Raw genomic sequence first — 23514 nt, 5'->3', positions numbered from 1 at the left:
CGTAAGTCCGATTGACTTGAAATTTGACACACATGTCCAGCTCAATGTGCTCTACAAAAAAGCCTCTAGAACCATATAGGTCCGCCTAACTAGATGTTTTGCTAATTTGCATAATGTGAAAAACAGTAAAGTGAATAAAACTTTTGCAAAATTGACCCTATCAACACCAAATTTGGTATACAGCCTCGGGGGATGACAAGACAAGTTTCTATTATAAATGAGCAAGATTGGTCAAAAAACATGGCCGCCACGGACCAATTAATGTTCGCAATAGGCGGAGCTTAGAAATGATTGGCCATAACTCTTACACCCTTTGACCTATCATCACAAAACTTGGTGGGCAGGTCCACAACGGGACTGGGAATCTGCCTACCAAAGCATTTTGAGCTCAACCTATAGGGGGCGCCATAAATGCCACACATGCATATCTCAAAGACCATTGGACGGAATTTCACCAAATTTGGTATGCATGCTCTAGGGGTGACTATTAACTAATATCTTGACCGCCATGTTGATAGGTGAAAGTGGGCGTGGCCTGTTCCTCATTAACCGTCATTGTTTGCTTTTTAATCATTTATGGCGAACTGGAAAGACTTAGAGACATGAAACTTGGTACATCGAATATAAATGACGTCCAAATGCTGCTCAAAACATTTGATGCCAATCGGCCTAATGGGGGCGCTATAACATAGAGTGTAAACTTCGAAAGGCGCTCCTCACCAAGCCATAAGTGCTATTGACTTGAAATTTTTTCTACACGCCCTGCTGATAGTCCTCTACAAAAAAGCCTTTGCACCATGAAAGCCGATATTACAGATTTTTTGCTAATTTGCATAATGTGAAAAACAGTAAAGTGAATAAAACTTTTGCAAAATTGACCCTATCAACACCAAATTTGGTATACGGCCTCGGGGGATGACAAGACAAGTTTCTATTATAAATTAGCCAGATTGGTCAAAAAACATGACCGCCACGGACCAATGAATGTTTGCAATGGGCGGAGCTTAGAAATGATTGGCCATAACTCTTACACCCTTTGCCCTATCATCACAAAACTTGGTGGACAGGTCCACAACGGGACTGGGAATCTGCCTACCAAAGCATTTTGAGCTCAACCCATAGGGGGCGCCATAAATGCCACACATGCGTATCTCAAAGACCATTTCACGGAATTTCATCAAATTTGGTATGAATGCTCTAGGGGTGACTATTAACTAATATCTTGACCGCCATGTTGATAGGTGAAAGTGGGCGTGGCCTGTTCCTCATTAACCGCCATTGTTTGCGTTTTAATCATTTATGGTGAGCCAGCAGGACCTACAGACATGAAACTTGGTAGGTCTAGTGTAAATGATGTCGAAATGCTGCTTAAAACATTTGATCACAATCGGCCTAATGGGGGCGCTATAACATAAGAGTGTAAGCTTCAAAAGGCTCTCCCCACGAACCTGTGAGTGCTATTGACTTGAAATTTCTTGTACATGTCCTCCTGATAGTACTCTACAAATAAAGCCTATTCAGGGTGGCTTCAGGGTGGCTGGTTTGGGACGAAAAAGGTTAGAACCCGCGGATTGCCGCTTGCGGCTATATTTATTATTATTATTATTTGTTTTCTGCCGCTTGAGCTCAAATTCCCGTGAGCTGGAATGGCCCAGAAACTTGAAACTTGGCCCAATGATTGGAAATGATGTGCATCAACTTTTATTAAAATATGAGCCCAGTCGGCCAGATGGTGGCGCTGTAATAAAGGCTTGAAAATGCGTTTTTCAGAAGGCCACGCCCCTCACACCGTAAGTCCGATTGACTTGAAATTTGACACACATGTCCAGCTCAATGTGCTCTACAAAAAAGCCTCTAGAACCATAAAGGTCCGCCTAACTAGATTTTTTGCTAATTTGCATAATGTGAAAAACAGTAAAGTGAATAAAACTTTTGCAAAATTGACCCTATCAACACCAAATTGGGTATACAGCCTCGGGGGATGACAAGACAAGTTTCTATTATAAATGAGCCAGATTGGTCAAAAAACAGTGCCGCCACGGACCAATTAATGTTCGCAATGGGCGGAGCTTAGAAATGATTGGCCATAACTCTTACACCCTTTGACCTATCATCACAAAACTTGGTGGGCAGGTCCACAACGGGACTGGGAATCTGCCTACCAAAGCATTTTGAGCTCAACCTATAGGGGGCGCCATAAATGCCACACATGCATATCTCAAAGACCATTGGACGGAATTTCACCAAATTTGGTATGCATGCTCTAGGGGTGACTATTAACTAATATCTTGACCGCCATGTTGATAGGTGAAAGTGGGCGTGGCCTGTTCCTCATTAACCGTCATTGTTTGCTTTTTAATCATTTATGGCGAACTGGAAAGACTTAGAGACATGAAACTTGGTACATCGAATATAAATGACGTCCAAATGCTGCTCAAAACATTTGATGCCAATCGGCCTAATGGGGGCGCTATAACATAGAGTGTAAACTTCGAAAGGCGCTCCTCACCAAGCCATAAGTGCTATTGACTTGAAATTTTTTCTGCATGCCCTGCTGATAGTCCTCTACAAAAAAGCCTTTGCACCATGAAAGCCGATATTACAGATTTTTTGCTAATTTGCATAATGTGAAAAACAGTAAAGTGAATAAAACTGTTGCAAAATTGACCCTATCAACACCAAATTTGGTATACGGCCTCGGGGGATGACAAGACAAGTTTCTATTATAAATTAGCCAGATTGGTCAAAAAACATGACCGCCACGGACCAATGAATGTTTGCAATGGGCGGAGCTTAGAAATGATTGGCCATAACTCTTACACCCTTTGCCCTATCATCACAAAACTTGGTGGACAGGTCCACAACGGGACTGGGAATCTGCCTACCAAAGCATTTTGAGCTCAACCCATAGGGGGCGCCATAAATGCCACACATGCGTATCTCAAAGACCATTTCACGGAATTTCATCAAATTTGGTATGAATGCTCTAGGGGTGACTATTAACTAATATCTTGACCGCCATGTTGATAGGTGAAAGTGGGCGTGGCCTGTTCCTCAGTAACCGCCATTGTTTGCGTTTTAATCATTTATGGTGAGCCAGCAGGACCTACAGACATGAAACTTGGTAGGTCTAGTGTAAATGATGTCGAAATGCTGCTTAAAACATTTGATCACAATCGGCCTAATGGGGGCGCTATAACATAAGAGTGTAAGCTTCAAAAGGCTCTCCCCACGAACCTGTGAGTGCTATTGACTTGAAATTTCTTGTACATGTCCTCCTGATAGTACTCTACAAATAAAGCCTATTCAGGGTGGCTTCAGGGTGGCTGGTTTGGGACGAAAAAGGTTAGAACCCGCGGATTGCCGCTTGCGGCTATATTTATTATTATTATTATTTGTTTTCTGCCGCTTGAGCTCAAATTCCCGTGAGCTGGAATGGCCCAGAAACTTGAAACTTGGCCCAATGATTGGAAATGATGTGCATCAACTTTTATTAAAATATGAGCCCAGTCGGCCAGATGGTGGCGCTGTAATAAAGGCTTGAAAATGCGTTTTTCAGAAGGCCACGCCCCTCACACCGTAAGTCCGATTGACTTGAAATTTGACACACATGTCCAGCTCAATGTGCTCTACAAAAAAGCCTCTAGAACCATAAAGGTCCGCCTAACTAGATTTTTTGCTAATTTGCATAATGTGAAAAGCAGTAAAGTGAATAAAACTTTTGCAAAATTGACCCTATCAACACCAAATTGGGTATACAGCCTCGGGGGATGACAAGACAAGTTTCTATTATAAATGAGCCAGATTGGTCAAAAAACAGTGCCGCCACGGACCAATTAATGTTCGCAATGGGCGGGGCTTAGAAATGATTGGCCATAACTCTTACACCCTTTGACCTATCATCACAAAACTTGGTGGGCAGGTCCACAACGGGACTGGGAATCTGCCTACCAAAGCATTTTGAGCTCAACCTATAGGGGGCGCCATAAATGCCACACATGCATATCTCAAAGACCATTGGACGGAATTTCACCAAATTTGGTATGCATGCTCTAGGGGTGACTATTAACTAATATCTTGACCGCCATGTTGATAGGTGAAAGTGGGCGTGGCCTGTTCCTCATTAACCGTCATTGTTTGCTTTTTAGTCATTTATGGCGAACTGGAAAGACTTAGAGACATGAAACTTGGTACATTGAATATAAATGACGTCCAAATGCTGCTCAAAACATTTGATGCCAATCGGCCTAATGGGGGCGCTATAACATAGAGTGTAAACTTCGAAAGGCGCTCCTCACCAAGCCATAAGTGCTATTGACTTGAAATTTTTCCTACACATCTTCCTAATAGTCCTCTACAAAAGAAAGCCTCTTTAGGGTGGCCTCTTCAGGGTGGCTGGTTTGGGACGAAAGAGGTTAGAACCCGCGGATTGCCGCTTGCGGCTATATTTATTATTATTATTATTTGTTTTCTGCCGCTTGAGCTCAAATTCCCGTGAGCTGGAATGGCCCAGAAACTTGAAACTTGGCCCAATGATTGGAAATGATGTGCATCAACTTTTATTAAAATATGAGCCCAGTCGGCCAGATGGTGGCGCTGTAACAAAGGCTTGAAAATGCGTTTTTCAGAAGGCCACGCCCCTCACACCGTAAGTCCGATTGACTTGAAATTTGACACACATGTCCAGCTCAATGTGCTCTACAAAAAAGCCTCTAGAACCATATAGGTCCGCCTAACTAGATTTTTTGCTAATTTGCATAATGTGAAAAACAGTAAAGCGAATAAAACTTTTGCAAAATTGACCCTATCAACACCAAATTTGGTATACAGCCTCGGGGGATGACAAGACAAGTTTCTATTATAAATGAGCCAGATTGGTCAAAAAACATGGCCGCCACGGACCAATTAATGTTCGCAATGGGCGGAGCTTAGAAATGATTGGCCATAACTCTTACACCCTTTGACCTATCATCACAAAACTTGGTGGGCAGGTCCACAACGGGACTGGGAATCTGCCTACCAAAGCATTTTGAGCTCAACCTATAGGGGGCGCCATAAATGCCACACATGCATATCTCAAAGACCATTGGACGGAATTTCACCAAATTTGGTATGCATGCTCTAGGGATGACGATTAACTAATATCTTGACCGCCATGTTGATAGGTGAAAGTGGGCGTGGCCTGATCCTCATTAACCGCCATTGTTTGCTTTTTAATCATTTATGGTGAGCCAGAAGGACCTACAGACATGAAACTTGGTAGGTCTAGTGTAAATGATGTCCAAATGCTGCTTAAAACATTTGATGCCAATCGGCCTAATGGGGGCGCTATAACATAAGAGTGTAAGCTTCAAAAGTCTCTCCCCACGAACCTATGAGTGCTATTGACTTGAAATTTCTTGTACATGTCCTCCTGATAGTACTCTACAAATAAAGCCTCTTCAGGGTGGCTGGTTTGGGACGAAAAAGGTTAGAACCCGCGGATTGCCGCTTGCGGCTATATTTAGGGTTCTATCCCCGAAGGGGTAGAACCCTTCTAAGATTGTACCGGTTTATTATTATTATTATTATTATTATTTGTTTTCTGCCGCTTGAGCTCAAATTCCCGTGAGCTGGAATGGCCCAGAAACTTGAAACTTGGCCCAATGATTGGAAATGATGTGCATCAACTTTTATTAAAATATGAGCCCAGTCGGCCAGATGGTGGCGCTGTAATAAAGGCTTGAAAATGCGTTTTTCAGAAGGCCACGCCCCTCACACCGTAAATCCGATTGACTTGAAATTTGACACACATGTCCAGCTCAATGTGCTCTACAAAAAAGCCTCTAGAACCATAAAGGTCCGCCTAACTAGATTTTTTGCTAATTTGCATAATGTGAAAAACAGTAAAGTGAATAAAACTTTTGCAAAATTGACTCTATCAACACCAAATTTGGTATACAGCCTCGGGGGATGACAAGACAAGTTTCTATTATAAATGAGCCAGATTGGTCAAAAAACATGGCCGCCACGGACCAATTAATGTTCGCAATGGGCGGAGCTTAGAAATGATTGGCCATAACTCTTACACCCTTTGACCTATCATCACAAAACTTGGTGGGCAGGTCCACAACGGGACTGGGAATCTGCCTACCAAAGCATTTTGAGCTCAACCTATAGGGGGCGCCATAAATGCCACACATGCATATCTCAAAGACCATTGGACGGAATTTCACCAAATTTGGTATGCATGCTCTAGGGGTGACTATTAACTAACATCGTGACCGCCATGTTGATAGGTGAAAGTGGGCGTGGCCTGTTCCTCATTAACCGTCATTGTTTGCTTTTTAATCATTTATGGTGAGCCAGAAGGACCTACAGACATGAAACATGGTAGGTCTAGTGTAAATGATGTCGAAATGCTGCTTAAAACATTTGATCACAATCTGCCTAATGGGGGCGCTATAACATAAGAGTGCAAGCTTCAAAAGGCTCTCCTCACGAACCTATTAGTGCTATTGACTTGAAATTTCTTGTACATGTCCTCCTGATAGTACTCTACAAATAAAGGCTCTTCAGGGTGGCTTCAGGGTGGCTGGTTTGGGACGAAAGAGGTTAGAACCCGCGGATTGCCGCTTGCGGCTATATTTATTATTATTATTTGTTTTCTGCCGCTTGAGCTCAAATTCCCGTGAGCTGGAATGGCCCAGAAACTTGAAACTTGGCCCAATGATTGGAAATGATGTGCATCAACTTTTATTAAAATATGAGCGCAGTCGGCCAGATGGTGGCGCTGTAATTAAGGTTTTAAAAGGCGTTTTTCAGAAATTCACCATTCTCACACCGTAAATCCGATTGACTTGAAATTTGACACACAAGTCCAGCTCGATGTGCTCTACAAAAAATATCTTGGACCATATAGGTCCGCCTAACTAGATTTTTTGCTAATTTGCATAATGTGAAAAACAGTAAAGTGAATAAAACTTTTGCAAAATTGACCCTATCAACACCAAATTTGGTATACAGCCTCGGGGAATGACAAGACAAGTTTCTATTATAAATGAGCCAGATTGGTCAAAAAACATGGCCGCCACGGACCAATTAATGTTCGCAATGGGCGGAGCTTAGAAATGATTGGCCATAACTCTTACACCCTTTGACCTATCATCACAAAACTTGGTGGGCAGGTCCACAACGGGACTGGGAATCTGCCTACCAAAGCATTTTGAGCTCAACCTATAGGGGGCGCCATAAATACCACACATGCATATCTCAAAGACCATTGGACGGAATTTCACCAAATTTGGCATGCATGCTCTAGGGGTGACTATTAACTAATATCTTGACCGCCATGTTGATAGGTGAAAGTGGGCGTGGCCTGTTCCTCATTAACCATCATTGTTTGCTTTTTAATCATTTATGGCGAACTGGAAAGACTTAGAGACATGAAACTTGGTACATCGAATACAAATGACGTCCAAATGCTGCTCAAAACATTTGATGCCGATCGGCCTAATGGGGGCGCTATAACATAGAGTGTAAACTTCGAAAGGCGCTCCTCACCAAGCCATAAGTGCTATTGACTTGAAATTTTTTCTACACGCCCTGCTGATAGTCCTCTCCAAAAAGCCATTTGCACCATGAAAGCCGATATTACAGATGTTTTGCTAATTTGCATAATGTGAAAAACAGTAAAGTGAATAAAACTTTTGCAAAATTGACCCTATCAACACCAAATTTGGTATACAGCCTCGGGGGATGAAAAGACAAGTTTCTATTATAAATGAGCCAGATTGGTCAAAAAACATGGCCGCCACGGAACAATTAATATCCGCAATGGGCGGAGCTTAGAAATGATTGGCCATAACTCCTACACCCTTTGACCTATCATCACAAAACTTGGTGGGCAGGTCCACAACGGGACTGGGAATCTGCCTACCAAAGCATTTTGAGCTCAACCCATAGGGGGCGCCATAAATGCCACACATGCGTATCTCAAAGACCATTGGACGGAATTTCACCAAATTTGGTATGCATGCTCTAGGGGTGACTATTAACTAATATCTTGACCGCCATGTTGATAGGTGAAAGTGGGCGTGGCCTTTTCCTCATTAACCGCCATTGTTTGCTTTTTAATCATTTATGGTGAGCCAGAAGGACCTACAGACATGAAACTTGGTAGGTCTAGTGTAAATGATGTCCAAATGCTGCTTAAAACATTTGATCACAATCGGCCTAATGGGGGCGCTATAACATAAGAGTGTAAGCTTCCAAAGGCTCTCCCCACGAACCTGTGAGTGCTATTGACTTGAAATTTCTTGTACATGTCCTCCTGATAGTACTCTACAAATAAAGCCTCTTCAGGGTGGCTTCAGGGTGGCTGGTTTGGGACGAAAAAGGTTAGAACCCGCGGATTGCCGCTTGCGGCTATATTTATTATTATCATTTTTCTGCATATTTTTGGACTTTGAATGGGAGCAGCTGTAATGCAAGCAATTTCCCCTCCGGGATCAATAAAGTATTTCTGATTCTGACTCTGAAACTTCATGAATGTTTTTTGGGACAAAGTAGCATGTGTTCCACTCATTCCATCACAGAAAAGTTGTAGAAATCATTGGAACTCACGACTGCCATGATACACATGTTTCTATACAAGTGTGCTGTATGTAAACTTTTGACCACGACTGTATGTGGTCATCTGCTGCAGGCACAGTACACCCAGGAAATAAAGGCATGTGTCCATCCAGCTGCTCAGTCTGTCTGCGCAGTCTGTTGAAGTTATTCAACCACTCTTCTCAGGACCACTCTACAAGTTAGCTATTGCTAATCACATAGCTGCATAGCAAAGCTCACAATACAGCACTTGGTACAGACCCTGAGCTCTTCTGCTACTTACCAACCACACATAGTCTATTGTCTGTCAGGATTCATTTAACTGAGCTCTTTGACTCAGTGATGGGCTGGCTCAACATTAAATCTATATCCCACCCACCCAGCATGTACCAAGCTGTAGAGCAGATATTTGTGATTGCTGAGATCAAATCATGTACTTAATATGCAGTACTTAGTATGCAGCTGAACTGACAGTGATGGGAGAAATTATCTGTATTTTGAAGTTTGTTCAGAATTCAAGCCACTGTACTGAGAGCAGAACTAGGGCTCTGTTCTCTCATTAAAATATGAACTGCCTCTTTTGGGAATTGGTTCATGTCTTAGTTTGTGGCATGCTGTGACTGAACATTGCCATAACGAGTAACAGTGGAAACCCTATCAAGGAAACATCCGGGGACAAGCCTACAGATGTTCAATACATCGGGTCAGAGTCTGAGATCATCTGCTCCAAATTGCCTCATTTGTGAGCTGCATATGGAGGAGCCTTAAGACTGGAGCAGTCATTCTACCTCCTTCTGAAATATTCAGTATTAAAATGTCAATTTTAAGATGCTGCTTACAAAAGCTCGAACAGTAATGTTTTGAGTGAATGACTGGTAACATTAATGGGGCACTGCACTGATTATACATAGCAACATTAGTTTAGTAATATTCTATCCAGTCAGTGAAAATGGGACTTGGTTAGCATAGTTTGTTGATTGAAATACATATCATGAAATCCATCGTGGGGAATGTAGGATCCAGTGTTTTTGAAGATTGGACATTTCTTTCAAAAGTGTGTGAGCACCCCTTTCAAATCTAGACTACAATCCCACTGTGGCAGTGGGGTGTGGTTGAGGCGCCGGCTGCTGGAGGAGAGGGAGGAGTGGCTCAGCCGGTGCTCAGACAGCTGGACAGAATCAGGTAATCAATCACCAATATAAGCACGCTTGTAACCTGGTTCTGGTTTCTTGCAGTAGGCTGGGTCCTGGGAGAGGACCGAGCACCAGAGACGACAGGAGACGGCAGGCAGTCATTCCCCTCGGCCGCGTTACCCTCAGCCGCGACGGCTGTTCCTTTCTGTTTTATCTGTTTTTGTGTCTGCCGGCTGGTAAATAAAACTGTCATCATCTTCATCCCACGCTGTTGCCTCCTTCCTGCCCTTCCTGTGAGCACCGAGGCTCACACCCACATTTAGTGTCGAAGATTAAGATTGCAAATCAATTCCATTTAAGAGATAAACTATCTGAAACCTGACCACTGTCTCTCAATCCTGACTTCCAACTTTGAGTTTGGGACTCTGCTTCAGTCACTTGTTATGCATACAGTGTTGCTGAAGATTTATATCATAGGTCTATTTTACACAGAAAATAAGCTAAATTGACAGATTATAAACTCTAGTGTGTATAAAACACATGCACTGCATGCTATTATAGAGAGGTGAAATCCCTCCGCTTCCAGTATCCCCCAAGGGAACTTATTTTAGATAAAATATGTGCATTTTAGATCATCTCTGGATTGTGCCATGAATTACAAATTTTATGTTTATTAAGTTAAAAGATCATTAGTCAGTTTTGTGAGCTAGCTAACATGCAGGATTGGCTCTACAAGCTTTCAATGAGGATTAAACAAGACAATGACAGTTACACAACTGTTGGCTGTGTAGTTCTTTTCATTCTACACAGTCTTATATATCAACAGTTTCATGACAAACTGACTTTTTCGGGTTGAAATTATATATATTTTAAAATGACAAACATGACGTGTCATTCTTGGCACAATTCAAAAGGGATCAAAAAGTTATTTGTCTCTCTCCATTAACTACAGTACATACTTTATCTAAAATGAGGTCCCATGGTGGTTCAACAGAAGGTGAGGGTCCTTCCTCTATGCCCATTAAACTACACCATAGACAAATTCACATGACAACTTATCAACTGTCTGACTGCTAGTTTTATGAGAATTTAGATCCTAAAAACAGAATCACAAGGTTGAGAAACCCTGGTTATAACAGGTAAGCATGCTTAAATGGAAGCAGTTTGCTCTTGTTGGGAACTGTTTGACATTCAGGGAAGTTGATTCATTAGCTTTCTTTCTTAGAGGGAGAAGAGAAGATGGATGTCAGTGTCATGCCTGTGTTTAAAGTACAAAAAAACTGGAGTCAGGCGGTGGTCAAGTTGGCTTAGCATGAGGAATGAAAACAGTGGGAAAAACACACATATCAACACCTTCTAAAGCCTACCACTTAACATGTTGCATCTCATTTTATGAATCTGAACATAAATAGAAATGTAGAAAATAAATTTGTGCTTTTAGTGGGAGTTGTGTGCTATGGAACTACAGATGTGAAGTACAAATTGTTCATCAAAAACAAAATCCAGGAAGTGAGTCCAATTAAAATGACAACTTGTTGTTTATAAATTACTGTTTGTCAACGGATTGAACATATGAGATAAAACATGTTAGTCAGCTTTAGAGGTGTTTGCAAGTTAGCTGTTTTTATGCTTAGCTAGGTTAACCACATAACCACTAATTCCAGTTCTGCACCTAACACACAGACATGAGACCATCATCAGTCTTTTTGTCTCACTCTCAGAAGTGAAAAAAAAAAAGAGAAAAAAATCCTTTAAAGATAACCTGCGTAAAGCCGATCACACTACAACCTGTTTAATGTTAGTCAATGGAGCTAAGAGTCAAAGTCAGTGGTCAAAAAGTGCATAAGGCTTACTTTGCCACCAACAAATGTTTACACACTATATGATGTTATTACTTATAAAAACTATTATTATTATTATTATTATTATTATTATTATTTTCATCATCATCATTATCGTTATCGTTATCGTTATCGTTATTATTATTATTATTGTTGTTGTTGTTGTAGTAGTAAGTACATAGTACAAATCTATGATGCTTCCATGAATTTGTGGTGTTCAGTACATATTTTCTTACACAGCTGAAGTCATGTTTTTGCCTTGTGTTTTCTGTGGGACAGTTGCAGAAAGTCTGGTATGAATAAACCTTGCCTATGATGCATTCTCAGGTAATTTCAAGTATTTTAGTGAGTATTTACTTTAATGCATCTTTCTATTGTTATAAAGTGCCAAATTCTGAGGGATGGCTTTGGTTAAAGTATAAGTGGCATGTGAAGCTATTTCTAAAATCTTAGTAACACTGACATGCATGTCAGGAATTCTCATCTGCCTCTTATGACGGGTCATGAGCAGAAGGTGGACTGCAACTGCTTGAAGGCTGCTTGTCTCTGTTTCTTCTCCACTTCCTGTCTTTTGCGTTCTTCTTTTTCCTCTCGAATCTCAGCCTCAAACTTACTGCCCTGAGACACAGCCTGCATCTGTTAACACACAAAATGACAGTGTTCCTTCCCATTAACAGCAGCATAGCATATTTTGACACTACACATGTCAACTACCAAAGAAACACTTGCAATTTGTCAGAAAGCAGCTATGTTGCAGAAATGCGCTGCAGAACCAGTTGAAAGACCACTTTCACACTTTCCTGTAGCCCTTGCCACTTATCTTCTTCACTAAATCTATGCCTCACCTTCATATTAACCCAGTTTAATTCATACATCTAAAATGTTTGCTTTTTAGCCCTCAGCCTTTATACTGCAAAGTCCTGTGGTCTGCAATAATATTTTTACAATACAAATATATGTCCACTACAGTTAGTTAGTCTCGTTGTGTCTAGAAATGATATCGTAAATATCATATCATCAGTGATTAAAATGATGACCAACACTATAAAGTAAAAGTGTAAGTCATAATGTTTGAAATGCCCCGAAAGAAGCCAACAGGCTGGACACAATGCCTGCGTAAGCAATGCATCTGCATGGTAGAACATCTTGCTTTTCATTTTGGCATTCATGTTTTAAAGGTTAGGAGAGTCACACTGCAGGCATGAGTAGCGCGCCTCATGCGTGTGTTAAGCAAGGCTGCAGCAGCATGTAATCCAGTGAGTCTTGCCTATTTTTACCACGACACGCACGGTTCTCTGCAAAAATTGACCTGAAACCACCTGTAGATATCACACCAGCAATTTACTACAGTTTTAATCTCTATCTGTATAATATGTCACAGACATTAAGAGACTACACACATTAGTTGAAGGGCACTTTTTTCCTTTCTTTCTCTCCCTCCCTCTCTTTCTCCCTTCCGCTTTCTCCCTCTTTAAACTGGGTGAAGGAAAATCTCATTGTCGTATTTTTTGCTAATTCTTAAAGGCACTCACAAGACAACATGGAGTACAAACAGAGAGTACCTTGGCTTCAAAGAAGTCCTTGGCCCCCATCACTCCCTCAGTGGAAACATTGATCTCAGACAGTCTGGCCAGAGCCATCAGACCACTCTCCTCCTGCAGCTCTCCAGCTGCAGCTCTCCGGAAGATCAGCAGGAACTACAGTAAGATAGTTCAAACACATGAGGTTAGGAGGATTACATCTCCAAAGTCTTCATACAGTAGTTTCCTTGCTGTTTTCATGGACAAACTGTGTATGTCAGTTTTACCATATCCACATTTCAACATCATTCTCAATTTACATGGATAATGATGATAAGTTTTGGACACAGCCTTTCGCACAGAAGAAATAAATCGAATAACAGCCATCAACATGCAGTTCTTGGGATGTACATCAAAGTACATGCCCATTTCCTATGGCATAACATTGTTTGAGCTTGTGTTGAAGAAAGTGGATTTTAAGTTCAATGTCCTCTGGAAAAGGGGTAAAATAATAAGCAGAACTGTAGGGGCACCAAAGCGACTTTGCCTCTCTGCCTCTGTTCTGTGTCGCTGCATGTTGGCACAAGAGTGGGGCCATGTTCCTCACACATTCACAGTTGACAGCAGTGTAACTTCAATGCAGAGCCCACAGCAGAGGGAATGAAACAGATTTTACTGGAGTCAACTACGACAATGCTCATTATCCATAAATGCAACAAAAGGGAGACAGTTTCAGATCAATTTATCAAACACTTGTTTAACAAGTAGAGCACAAACTTGCAGAAATGTGATGTCACTCTTTAGCCTCTCTGCCCCCAGTAATTTGCTGCCCCCTCTTAATTCACAACAGGTTTGTTTTACACAGGCATAATTGATGCTAAAGTACTAAATGTGAACACACATTTTGCTCCAAGTAAATTGTCGACAAAAAAGTGTACACAGTGTCAATTATAGGAAAGTTGTTTTGATATATCAAAAGCGACGAAGCACAGATAAACACTTAAGTTTGCAGTAAGATTAAGTCTGCAAAATATGCTGTCAGTTGGTGCCAACAAAGACAGGAAAACCCATAAATCTTTACCATCACCTGAGGAGGTACTCTCCCAGCGACCACATCATTATGTTAAGAAGTTACAAGGTAAGCTTACTGGTATTGTGTTGTTGAGGCAGATAAAGCATGTCTGCATTTAGATAGAAATAGTTAAATACTATATACATCCAGTGGAGGAAAAAATGTCCTGGAATCAAAATCCCACTTACATAAAAGTACAGAATTATTATCTGTAAAATATTATAAAAGTATCAAAGCAAAAGTACCCTTTTTGCAGTAAAATATCCCTTTTGTTTAGTTTATATTTGTTGCATCTTGTCCATGTTATTCGCCATTTTACTTCTGTGTCGTACCATTGCTATGCTTCTGATTCTCAGATATATGTTTCGTTCAACCCTGAAAACCACAATAACCCGGACTCTTTGCACTGCTGCCTTGCTGCCATTAAGGACTGGATGTCCTCCAACGTCCTACAGTTGAACACAGACAAGACTGAAGTACTGGTTATTCGTCCAAATCTTATTTGTAATACTGTTACCCCATCACCTTGGACCACTAACAACAAACACAAAACAGTCAGCTAGAAACCTGGGCGTTGTTTTCAATCACCATCTCAACTTCAGTTAACACATTAACAGTCTAGTTAGAACTTATTTACAAATAAGAAATATTGCCATGGCCAAACCAATGCTAACAGGAAACATAGTTAAACACACATTGCAGTTACCAACTACAGTTGGTACAAAATACAGCAGCAAGACTTCTCACAAACACTCGATGCAGAGAACACATAACCCCAGTCCTGTCTGAATTACGCTTGTTACCAGTCCATTACAGAATTTAATTACAAATTTGACTGATTACTTTTAAAACCCTAAATGGTCCTGCTCCACTTTACATTTCAGAACTACTCACCCCTTATTCTGCTCCACGACACCTCAGATCAAAGAACCAAATCATGTTAACAGTACCACGGTCCAGACTGAAAACAGAAAGGGACCGTGTTTTTATGGTTCTCGCCCCAACACTATGGAACAAACTCCCCCCAAATATCAGAGCAGCTGAGTCATTGCCTCCATTAAAAAAGCTTTTAGAAACACACCTGTGCAGACATTGTGACGACCCTTCCCACTCTGCCTGGTGATCTGACATGCTCTGACTGTTTTTTGCAGATATAGGTGGAGCTGGGAGGGTCGTCTGCCTGTACCTGCCTTTCTGGGCTGGGCTTCCAGAGTATATATAAGGACTGCCTTTAGGGGTGTGTCCCTCTCTCACCTGGGCCTGCAGCAGGGCCTTCAGCCTGTCTTCCCTTTGTTTGGTTTGATGCACTTGACAACACACACAATACACCATACCTTGACTCATCCACACACTGGTGACACCACTGATACCTTTCCTATTGTACACATCCAACTAATTAGTTAACATTTATCTTGGTTTGAGTTAAATAAATGACTTTTTGCTTGAGATGTCTGTGTGTAGCCTCCCTTCTTTTTGTCATCCTAGAGCCAGGTGGTAACAAATGGGGGCTCGTGTTTTGTGTTTAAGGGAGTGTCGTACACAGATTTTGGCTTACTCTGGTATTTGTTGGAGTTCGGTTTTGCTTGACAGTAGTTAAATGGTGTTTTTCTGAACTGGTGGTAGCTGGTAGGGACTGTTAAGTTGTTTGGAACCCTTATTCCTGACAGGTATTAGCAATGTGGGGCACTTGCTGTCTCCATTGACCCTTTTTTGTTTTAGTTTGTTATTTTTGTGCAGTATGTGGCTAGAGCAGTTGCTCGGGTGCACTTCCAGGACTGCCTAGGTGATTTTCAGCATGCTGGAGATTAACCGGGTTGCTGGGCTTTGTGCTTAATTTATCCTACCACTAACCTGCATGAAGAATAGGGTTGAGTGAGTCACCTAGTATTGGTTAGGCAGTTAACCAGAGTGATGGGGTTCCATATTTGAAGCAGCCAGTTACCATGTGGTCTGTCACTGTGTGGAAGATTTTTGGTTGGTGTTTCTAGTCTGTCTGGTTGACAGGAGGATTTTGTGCCAGATAATTGTGTCTCTTGGTGGTTTTGGGGACATGGCTTCCATTGAGGATTTTGTGCAGTCTCCAAGTGAGGAATTGCTCAATTGCTATAAGAAAGATCAGCTGTTGAAAGTGGCTGACTTCTATAATGTGGATCTTCCTAAGAAGTTGAGTAAAGAGGAACTGTTGGACACATTAAAGGACAAATTAGTTGAAAGAGGGGTTTTGTCTGTTCTTGGGGAGGGTGCACCTGTTGGGGTGACTGGTTCTGCTGATGTAGCCTCCCCTGCTGTAAGTGGGTCAGGTAGAGTTCCTAGTGTGGCTGGATTTGGAGCTGGACTGACTTTTGAGCAGCAAAAGCAGCTTCTCCTACTTCAATTACAACATGACCAGAGAAATGTTTTGGAGGTGGAAAAGTTGAGACAGGAGGCCTATCTTTGGGAAGTTGAACTAGCTCATTTGCAGGCAAATAAGCAGATGGATTTGGAGCGCTACAAGTTTGAGCTCATAAGTGAAGCTGAGTCACCAAAGGCTGGCGCTGCAGTGTCACTTGTACCTCCGCGTCACTCATTTGATGTTACTGTTAACCTACGGCTAGTTCCTAGATATATTATCATTTACTCACCCAGATAACTTTGGTGTCATTTGGCGTCGTTCGGACGAAATCAGATCCAGTGGAGCGTTGCGTATATCCATATAATGCGAGTGATCCGGGCACCGAAGCGCAGCCTCTATGAGCATTATCTGCCACGAAACTAGTTCATTTCACCAATATTTTGTTACGATACGCTCGTGCTATTCCCCTCTGAGTCCGGGCTTGTCTGTTGTCAACATCCGGGGTCTATAGGTTGACCTACTACCTCTGACCTGGAAGATGTCATCTCTGAGCTGCGCGCGCACCTGCAACAGCCCGGCTTGTTCACCTGTAGCTGCTACTGCTAGTTTGACCCCGGATGTTGATAACAGACGAGCCGGACTCAGAGGGGAATAGCACTAGCGTATCATGACAAAATATTGGTGAAATGAACTAGTTTCGTGGCAAATAATGCGTTATATAGAGGCTGTGTTTCGGTGCCTCGTCACTCGCATTATATGGATATACCGGCGCTACACTGGATCTAATTTCGTCCGAACGACTTCAAATGACACCAAAGTTATCTGGGTGAGTAATTGATGATATATTTTGCTAGAAATAAGGTCCAGGTTGTAAAAAAACGGTAGTTATCCTTTAATGAGCAGGACCCTGACATTTTCTTTGTGCTGTTTGAGCGGTTAGCTGAGGCACGACATTGGTCTGATGCTGAGCGTACCTTGCTGCTTCAATGTGTCCTCATTGGAAAGGCCCAGGAAGCTTTCTCAGCCTTGAGTGTTGCTGATAGTGGCAAATATGGATTAGTTAAAGCAGCTGTTCTCAGAGCATATGAGTTGGTACCAGAAGCATACCGTATACCAGACAATTCAGGTGAGGGAGGCAGACTCACACTGAGTTTGCTCGTGATTTAGTCACTCATTTTAACCGCTGGTGTGCTGCTTCTCAGGTAGAGCTTTGGAGGATCTGCAGGAGCTTATCTTGCTTGAACAGTTCAAGAATACTTTGTCTGATCGTGTTGTGACTAGGGGTGTGAATCTTTGGGTGTCTCACGATTCAATTCGATTCCGATTCTTAGGGTCACGATTCGATTCAGAATCGATTCAAACGATTCTTGATTCAAAAATTGATACAGTGCATAGTGTGTTAAGGCAAATTATGGCATCAAAACAATACAGTTTGTATAAGATAATGTGATTTTTAAACAAACTGATTCCAATGATGTAATCACACAAAGGCAAACATTAAAAAAAGGTAACATTTATTCATGCTAAACAAATAAAAACTTACTTACTGTACAAGAAATAACTTGCATAAATAAAACTGCCTAAATAAAAGCTTAGGCCAGCTGCCTTTTTCTCCCAGAAGTTACACAAATAAACTGTACACAAATAACACATATTGGTGTTTTGTGTGATTTTTCAAAATAGAGAAAAAAAAAATATATATATTATTTTATTTTTTTAAATCGATATTTGAAGTTTATGAATCGATTCAGAATCGTGCATGATTAGAATCACAATTCTTATGTGAATCGATTTTTTTTCCCCCACTCCCAGTTGTGACGTATATAAATGAACAGAAGGTGACCACGGTTTCAAATGCTGCTAAGTTGGCAGATGAGTTTGTTTTGACCCACAAAGGTTTTATTGGTGAGAACCGTGGCCAGGGAAGTCCTGATTGTAGAGAAAATATGGCAGGGGCTCACGCCAATAAGTGGTTGTCTGACAGGGTTGCAAGTAAAGTTGGCCATGGGTTACAAGGGAAGCTGGACCCTAATCGTGTCTGTAATTACTGTTTTGGAAAAGGTCACTGGCGGAATGAGTGTCCAGTTTTGAAGAAAAAGTGGAAGTCAGGTGCATTTGCGGCAAAACCATGCGGGGCTGCTGCTACTTTGTGTGCTAATGAGCAGAGCCGTGCTATTGCTGCTGTACAGAGGCACACAAAACCTTCAGCGGGGCCATTGGTTGTGCTCCTGATGTGGTGACACAACCATCCAATTCTACGGTTGGTGACGAGATTGACCCTGGTTATGCTGCCTTTGTGTCAGATGGCTAGGTTTCACTGATTGAAAGTACCTGTGAAGATATTGAGGGATTCGGGCGCCCTTAACTCATTTATTGTGGGCTCTGTGTTGCCTTTCTCTCCCGACTCTGCTGTTGGTTCCAGTGTTGAGGTCCGAGGGATGTGCTTGACAGTTTGGTCGCACTTTATTTTTCGGTACGTTAATAAGACGTAACAGGCCGTACTTTGTATCAAATTAGACAAAAACAACACCTAATAAGACGTAACAAGCCGCACTTTGTATCATATTAGACAAAAACAATACGTTAATAAGACGTAACAGTACGTTAATAAGACGTAACAAGCCGCACTTTGTATCATATTAGTCAAAAACAATACCTAATAAGACGTAACAAGCCGCACTTTGTATCATATTTGTCAAAAACAATAGCTAATAAGACGTAAGAAGCCGCACTTTGTATCATATTAGTCAAAAACAATACCTAATAAGACGTAACAAGCTGCACTTTGTATCATATTAGACAAAAACAATAGCTAATAGGACGTAACAAGCTGCACTTTGTATCAAATTAGACAAAAACAATACCTAATAAGACGTAACAGCCGTAGGCCTACTTGTTGGCCTTTATAATAGGCTATTCGGACAAAACACACACAGTTCAGAGGAAAATACATTTATTTGAGCTTTAGTTAACATACTTTCACTTTCTTACAGAGTCATTTAGAGGATCATTAGAGGAAAACGGTACCTTAACTAAAGTCAAACCACATTGGTTAACATCTGGTCGCTACTACACACGTCCCTGGTAACCTGGATGTTCCCTGGAGTCTTGTGGAGTTTGTAGGTGGCTTCCTCGACGCTCTACTCCCATAGTTAAGACATCAGACCATTTAAAGCCATGTCACTATCCAACCCCAGTAATATTAGACCAGCTATTGAAGCTGCCAGGACATTGCATCTTTATTTCTCACTGTTAGTCACTTATTAGTCTTATTAGACCTAATAAAGGATAATTTCTGGCACGTTACAGCAAATAGCACTGCAAACTGAAGTGGTCCGTCTCAATGTTATAGTCTTATTAGACCTAATAAAGGATCATTTCTGGCACGTTACAGCAAAAGAGCACTGCAAACTGAAGTGGTCCGTCTCACTGTTATAGTCTTATTAGACCTAATAAAGGATCATTTCTGGCACGTTACAGCAAAAGAGCACTGCAAACTGAAGTGGTCCGTCTCACTGTTATAGTCTTATTAGACCTAATAAAGGATAATTTCTGGCACATTACAACAAAACAGCAGTGTAACATGAAGTGTTCCTTCTCAATGTTAAACATTTATTAGACTTTCGTAGAGCGTCGCTTTTCTGACCCTTGTGGACGGCCTCCAGTGCTCCAGAGCTCTGTCCACACAGGGCTAAAGGGCGCTGTGCGGCTCACAACGCGTCACAGCGGCCCTCTCTTCACACAGGGGCCTCCACAGCTGTTTGTAGCCGAGCTCCAGCTCAAACACACGCTGCTCGTGAGGAGCTGATGGTCGCTCTTTGGAAGTCCTTCTCTGGAGGTTTGCTGAGCTGTCGAAGCTCTCAGAAAAACAATATTATCTCCTAAATTAAGGAACAGATGTCAGTCAAATAACTGAGCTGCTCAGTGACGTTCACTGAACAGCTAACTTGTGCTGGCCGATGCTACAACGGCGACTCAGGCGGCATTCGTGGTGGTGACGGACGAAGACAACCTGTAGGCCTACTGTTTGCATGCCTGAGTTCCGGAGTATCCGCTGTTTTGTTGATGAAGCACAGGAGGACGAACTTATTTACTTTTAGCAACTGCTAGCTGATTGCGTAGCTACCTGGTTTCTCCTGCACTCGCTTGGCTCTAACGTTACCCGTCTACCTGTTACTCTTCTTCTCTGTACATCATTCTGCAGTCTTTTCTACTCTACACAGTACGGAGACATCTACTGGTGGGGGAGCGTAGCGACACTGACAGTGCGCAGTATTAACATCCATAAAGAGTCTGTCACCACAACAGCTGCCTTAATCACCAATTTTAATAAAATAAACCAAATAAATGTATTTTCCTCTGAACTGTGTGTTTTGTCCGAATAGCCTATTATAAAGGCCAACAAGTAGGCCTACGGCTTGTTGCGTCTTATTAGCTATTGTTTTTGTCTAATATGATACAAAGTGCGGCTTCTTACGTCTTATTAACGTATTGTTTTTGTCTAATATGATACAAAGTGCGGCTTGTTACGTCTTATTAGGTGTTGTTTTTGTCTAATTTGATACAAAGTATGGCCTGTTACATCTTATTAACGTGCTGTAAAATAAAGTGCGACCGACAGTTTTTTCTGTTCTGTAGCATCATTTGACCTTAGTCTCAGATCTGATACAGGGTGATGTGGTCATGGGGGTGCGTCCTTCATTACCTATGGGGGGAATACAGGTCATCCTGGGAAATGACCTGGTTGGTGATCGGGTGTGGTCGGACGTGCCCACTCGGAGTGTTAATTCATCTTCTCAGGTAGTAAGTAGTGATTCTCTTACGGCCACTTCTACAGTTTTTCCCACCTGTGCAGTGACACGAGCTATGAGCTGTGTCAGTGGTGGCTCTTCTCTTAAAAACTCAGATAAGAACAAAGAACCAGTGTTTCCTGTGCCTTCTTATCCCTTGCCTGTGTCTTGCAGTGACCTTGTTCAAGAGCAAAAGGAGGATCCTACACTTCAGGTTTTGTATTGCCAGGTACTCCCAGACCATGAGGTGGAGAGTGCAGCCTGTGGTTATTTTCTCGTAGATGGGCTGTTGGTGAGAAAATGGGTTCCTGATGGGGATTGTTGTGTGGGGGATGACATAGTGCAAGTTGTTCTGCCGGCTAAGCTTGGACCCACAGTACGACAGATTGCTCATGATGGCGTGTCAGGTCACCTGGGGGTAAGGAAGACTTATGATCGAGTTCTGCGACATTTTTACTGGCCTCGGTTGAAAAAAGACATCTCCGCCTTCATTAAAACTTGTCACACTTGCCAACTGACTGGAAAACCAAATCAGGTAATTAAGCCTGTCCCGGTGTATCCTATTCCTGTTGCTGAACACCCATTTGAGCATTTGATTGTCGACTGTGTTGGTCTCCTGCCATGTCAGGTAGTAACTTTTTGCTTACCGTGATGTGTCAAGCTACACGTTATCCTGCAGCCTTTCCACTCAGAAATATAACCACAAAATCTGTTGTGAAGGCTTTGACACAGTTCATGTCTACCTTTGGTATTCCTAAGGTTATACAGTCCGATCAGGGGTCTAACTTCTCATCAAAGTTGTTCGCGGAAGTGTTGTATCAGTTAAACATCAAACATTCACAGTCCAGTGCATATCATGCTCAGAGCGAGGGAGCTTTAGAAAGGTTCCATCAAACTTTGAAGTCCCTTCTTCGTGCATATTGCACTGAGTCGGATCGTGACAGGGAAGAAGGGTTACCATGGCTTATGTTATCAGCTAGGGAGGTGTCTCAAGAGAGTCTGGGTTTTAGCCCAAATGACTTAGTGTTTGGTCACACTGTGCGTGGCTTTTTGGCCTCTGTACACAGTGAGTGGAAAGCAAATGAGGCTCCACAAAACTTGATAGATTATGTGAATGGCTTCAGACACCGTTTGTATCGGGCCAACAAGCTGGCAAAAGAAAATCTACAGGCAGCTCAGCACAAAATGAAAAGTCTCCATGATCGGCGTGCCGAACGTCGGGAATTTAGTCCTGGTGATCAAGTTCTGGCGCTTTTGCCTTTAGTGGGATCTCCATTCCAGGCTAAGTTTTGTGGCCCTTACATGGTGGCTAAAAAGGTGTCTGACTTAAATGACTTAATCTCAACCCCTGACCGGAGGAAGTCGGTGCAGTTTTGTCACGTTAACCTGCTTAAACTGTACTTTGCTCGGTCTCCAGTGACAGGACCTGGGTTGTCACCTTCTTGTGTTGCTGTAGCAGTTCCAGTGGGTCAGGTACATGTACCATCTGATCTGGCAGTAGACGCAGAGGAAGAATTGTGTACACCAGATGATGGCATGTTGAGAGGTCAACTTAAAAACTCTGAGTCTCTTGTGAATCTGGATGAAATGTTGACCCATTTGCCTGAACCAAGGCGATCAGAGTTGGTGAAGCTAGTTAACAGTTACCCTTACCTGTTTGCCGATACCCCATCTCGTACCCATCTTATTGAGCACAACATTGATGTGGGAGATGCTCAACCAGTTAGACAGCGGTTTTATCTTATGTCACCGGACAAACGTGAAAACTTGGAGGCAGAAGTCAAATACATGTTGGAAAATAACATTGCTGAGCCCTGTGCATCGAGCTGGTTTTCCCCTTGTCTGCTTGTAAAGAAGTCTGATGGTACGTTTAGACCATGTACAGACCTGCGTAATGTAAATAAAGTGACCAAACCTGACTTGTTTCCACTCCCACGTATGGAGGACTGTGTGGATCAGGTTGGGTCTGCCAAATTCGTCAGTAAGTTTGACTTGCTCAAAGGTTATTGGCGGGTTCCACTGACACCCAGAGCTAGGGAGATTGCCTCCTTCATTACACCCAGTGGGTTGTACTCGTACACCGTAAAGCCATTCGGGTTGCGTAATGCCCCAGCCACCTTCCAGCTTGATGAATAAGGTGGTGTCGGGTCTGGTGGGCTGTGCTGTGTACTTGGATGATGTTGTGTATAGCGACACTTGGGATGGTCATCTACAGCGAATTCAGGCTTTGTTTG

The 23514-nt window shown here is 42.2% G+C and overlaps 1 protein-coding gene across 2 annotated transcripts in view; it reads right to left on the bottom strand.

Moving 5' to 3' along the window:
* Nucleotides 1-11793: 11793 nt before the first annotated feature.
* The window catches only part of efhd1 (EF-hand domain family, member D1), a 94577-nt gene continuing 82856 nt past the window's right edge, over nucleotides 11794-23514 (bottom strand). The window contains exons 3-4 of one of the 2 annotated variants that reach the window (XM_084351650.1): nucleotides 13129-13263; nucleotides 11794-12202 (exon numbers count right to left, since the gene is read on the bottom strand). In XM_084351650.1, the coding sequence (XP_084207776.1) occupies nucleotides 12068-12202; nucleotides 13129-13263 (270 nt within the window). In that variant the 3' untranslated portion in view covers nucleotides 11794-12067. The remainder of the gene's footprint in view (nucleotides 12203-13128; nucleotides 13264-23514) is intronic. The other variant, XM_084351651.1, reaches the window with a different exon arrangement.

This window comes from Pagrus pagrus, assembly GCF_965226575.1.
Source record: "Pagrus pagrus genome assembly, chromosome: 4".
In the NCBI taxonomy this organism is placed as follows: Eukaryota; Metazoa; Chordata; class Actinopteri; order Spariformes; family Sparidae; genus Pagrus; species Pagrus pagrus.
The sequence above is the reverse complement of the archived record's forward strand: the minus strand, read 5'-3'. Positions and strand labels throughout refer to the sequence as shown.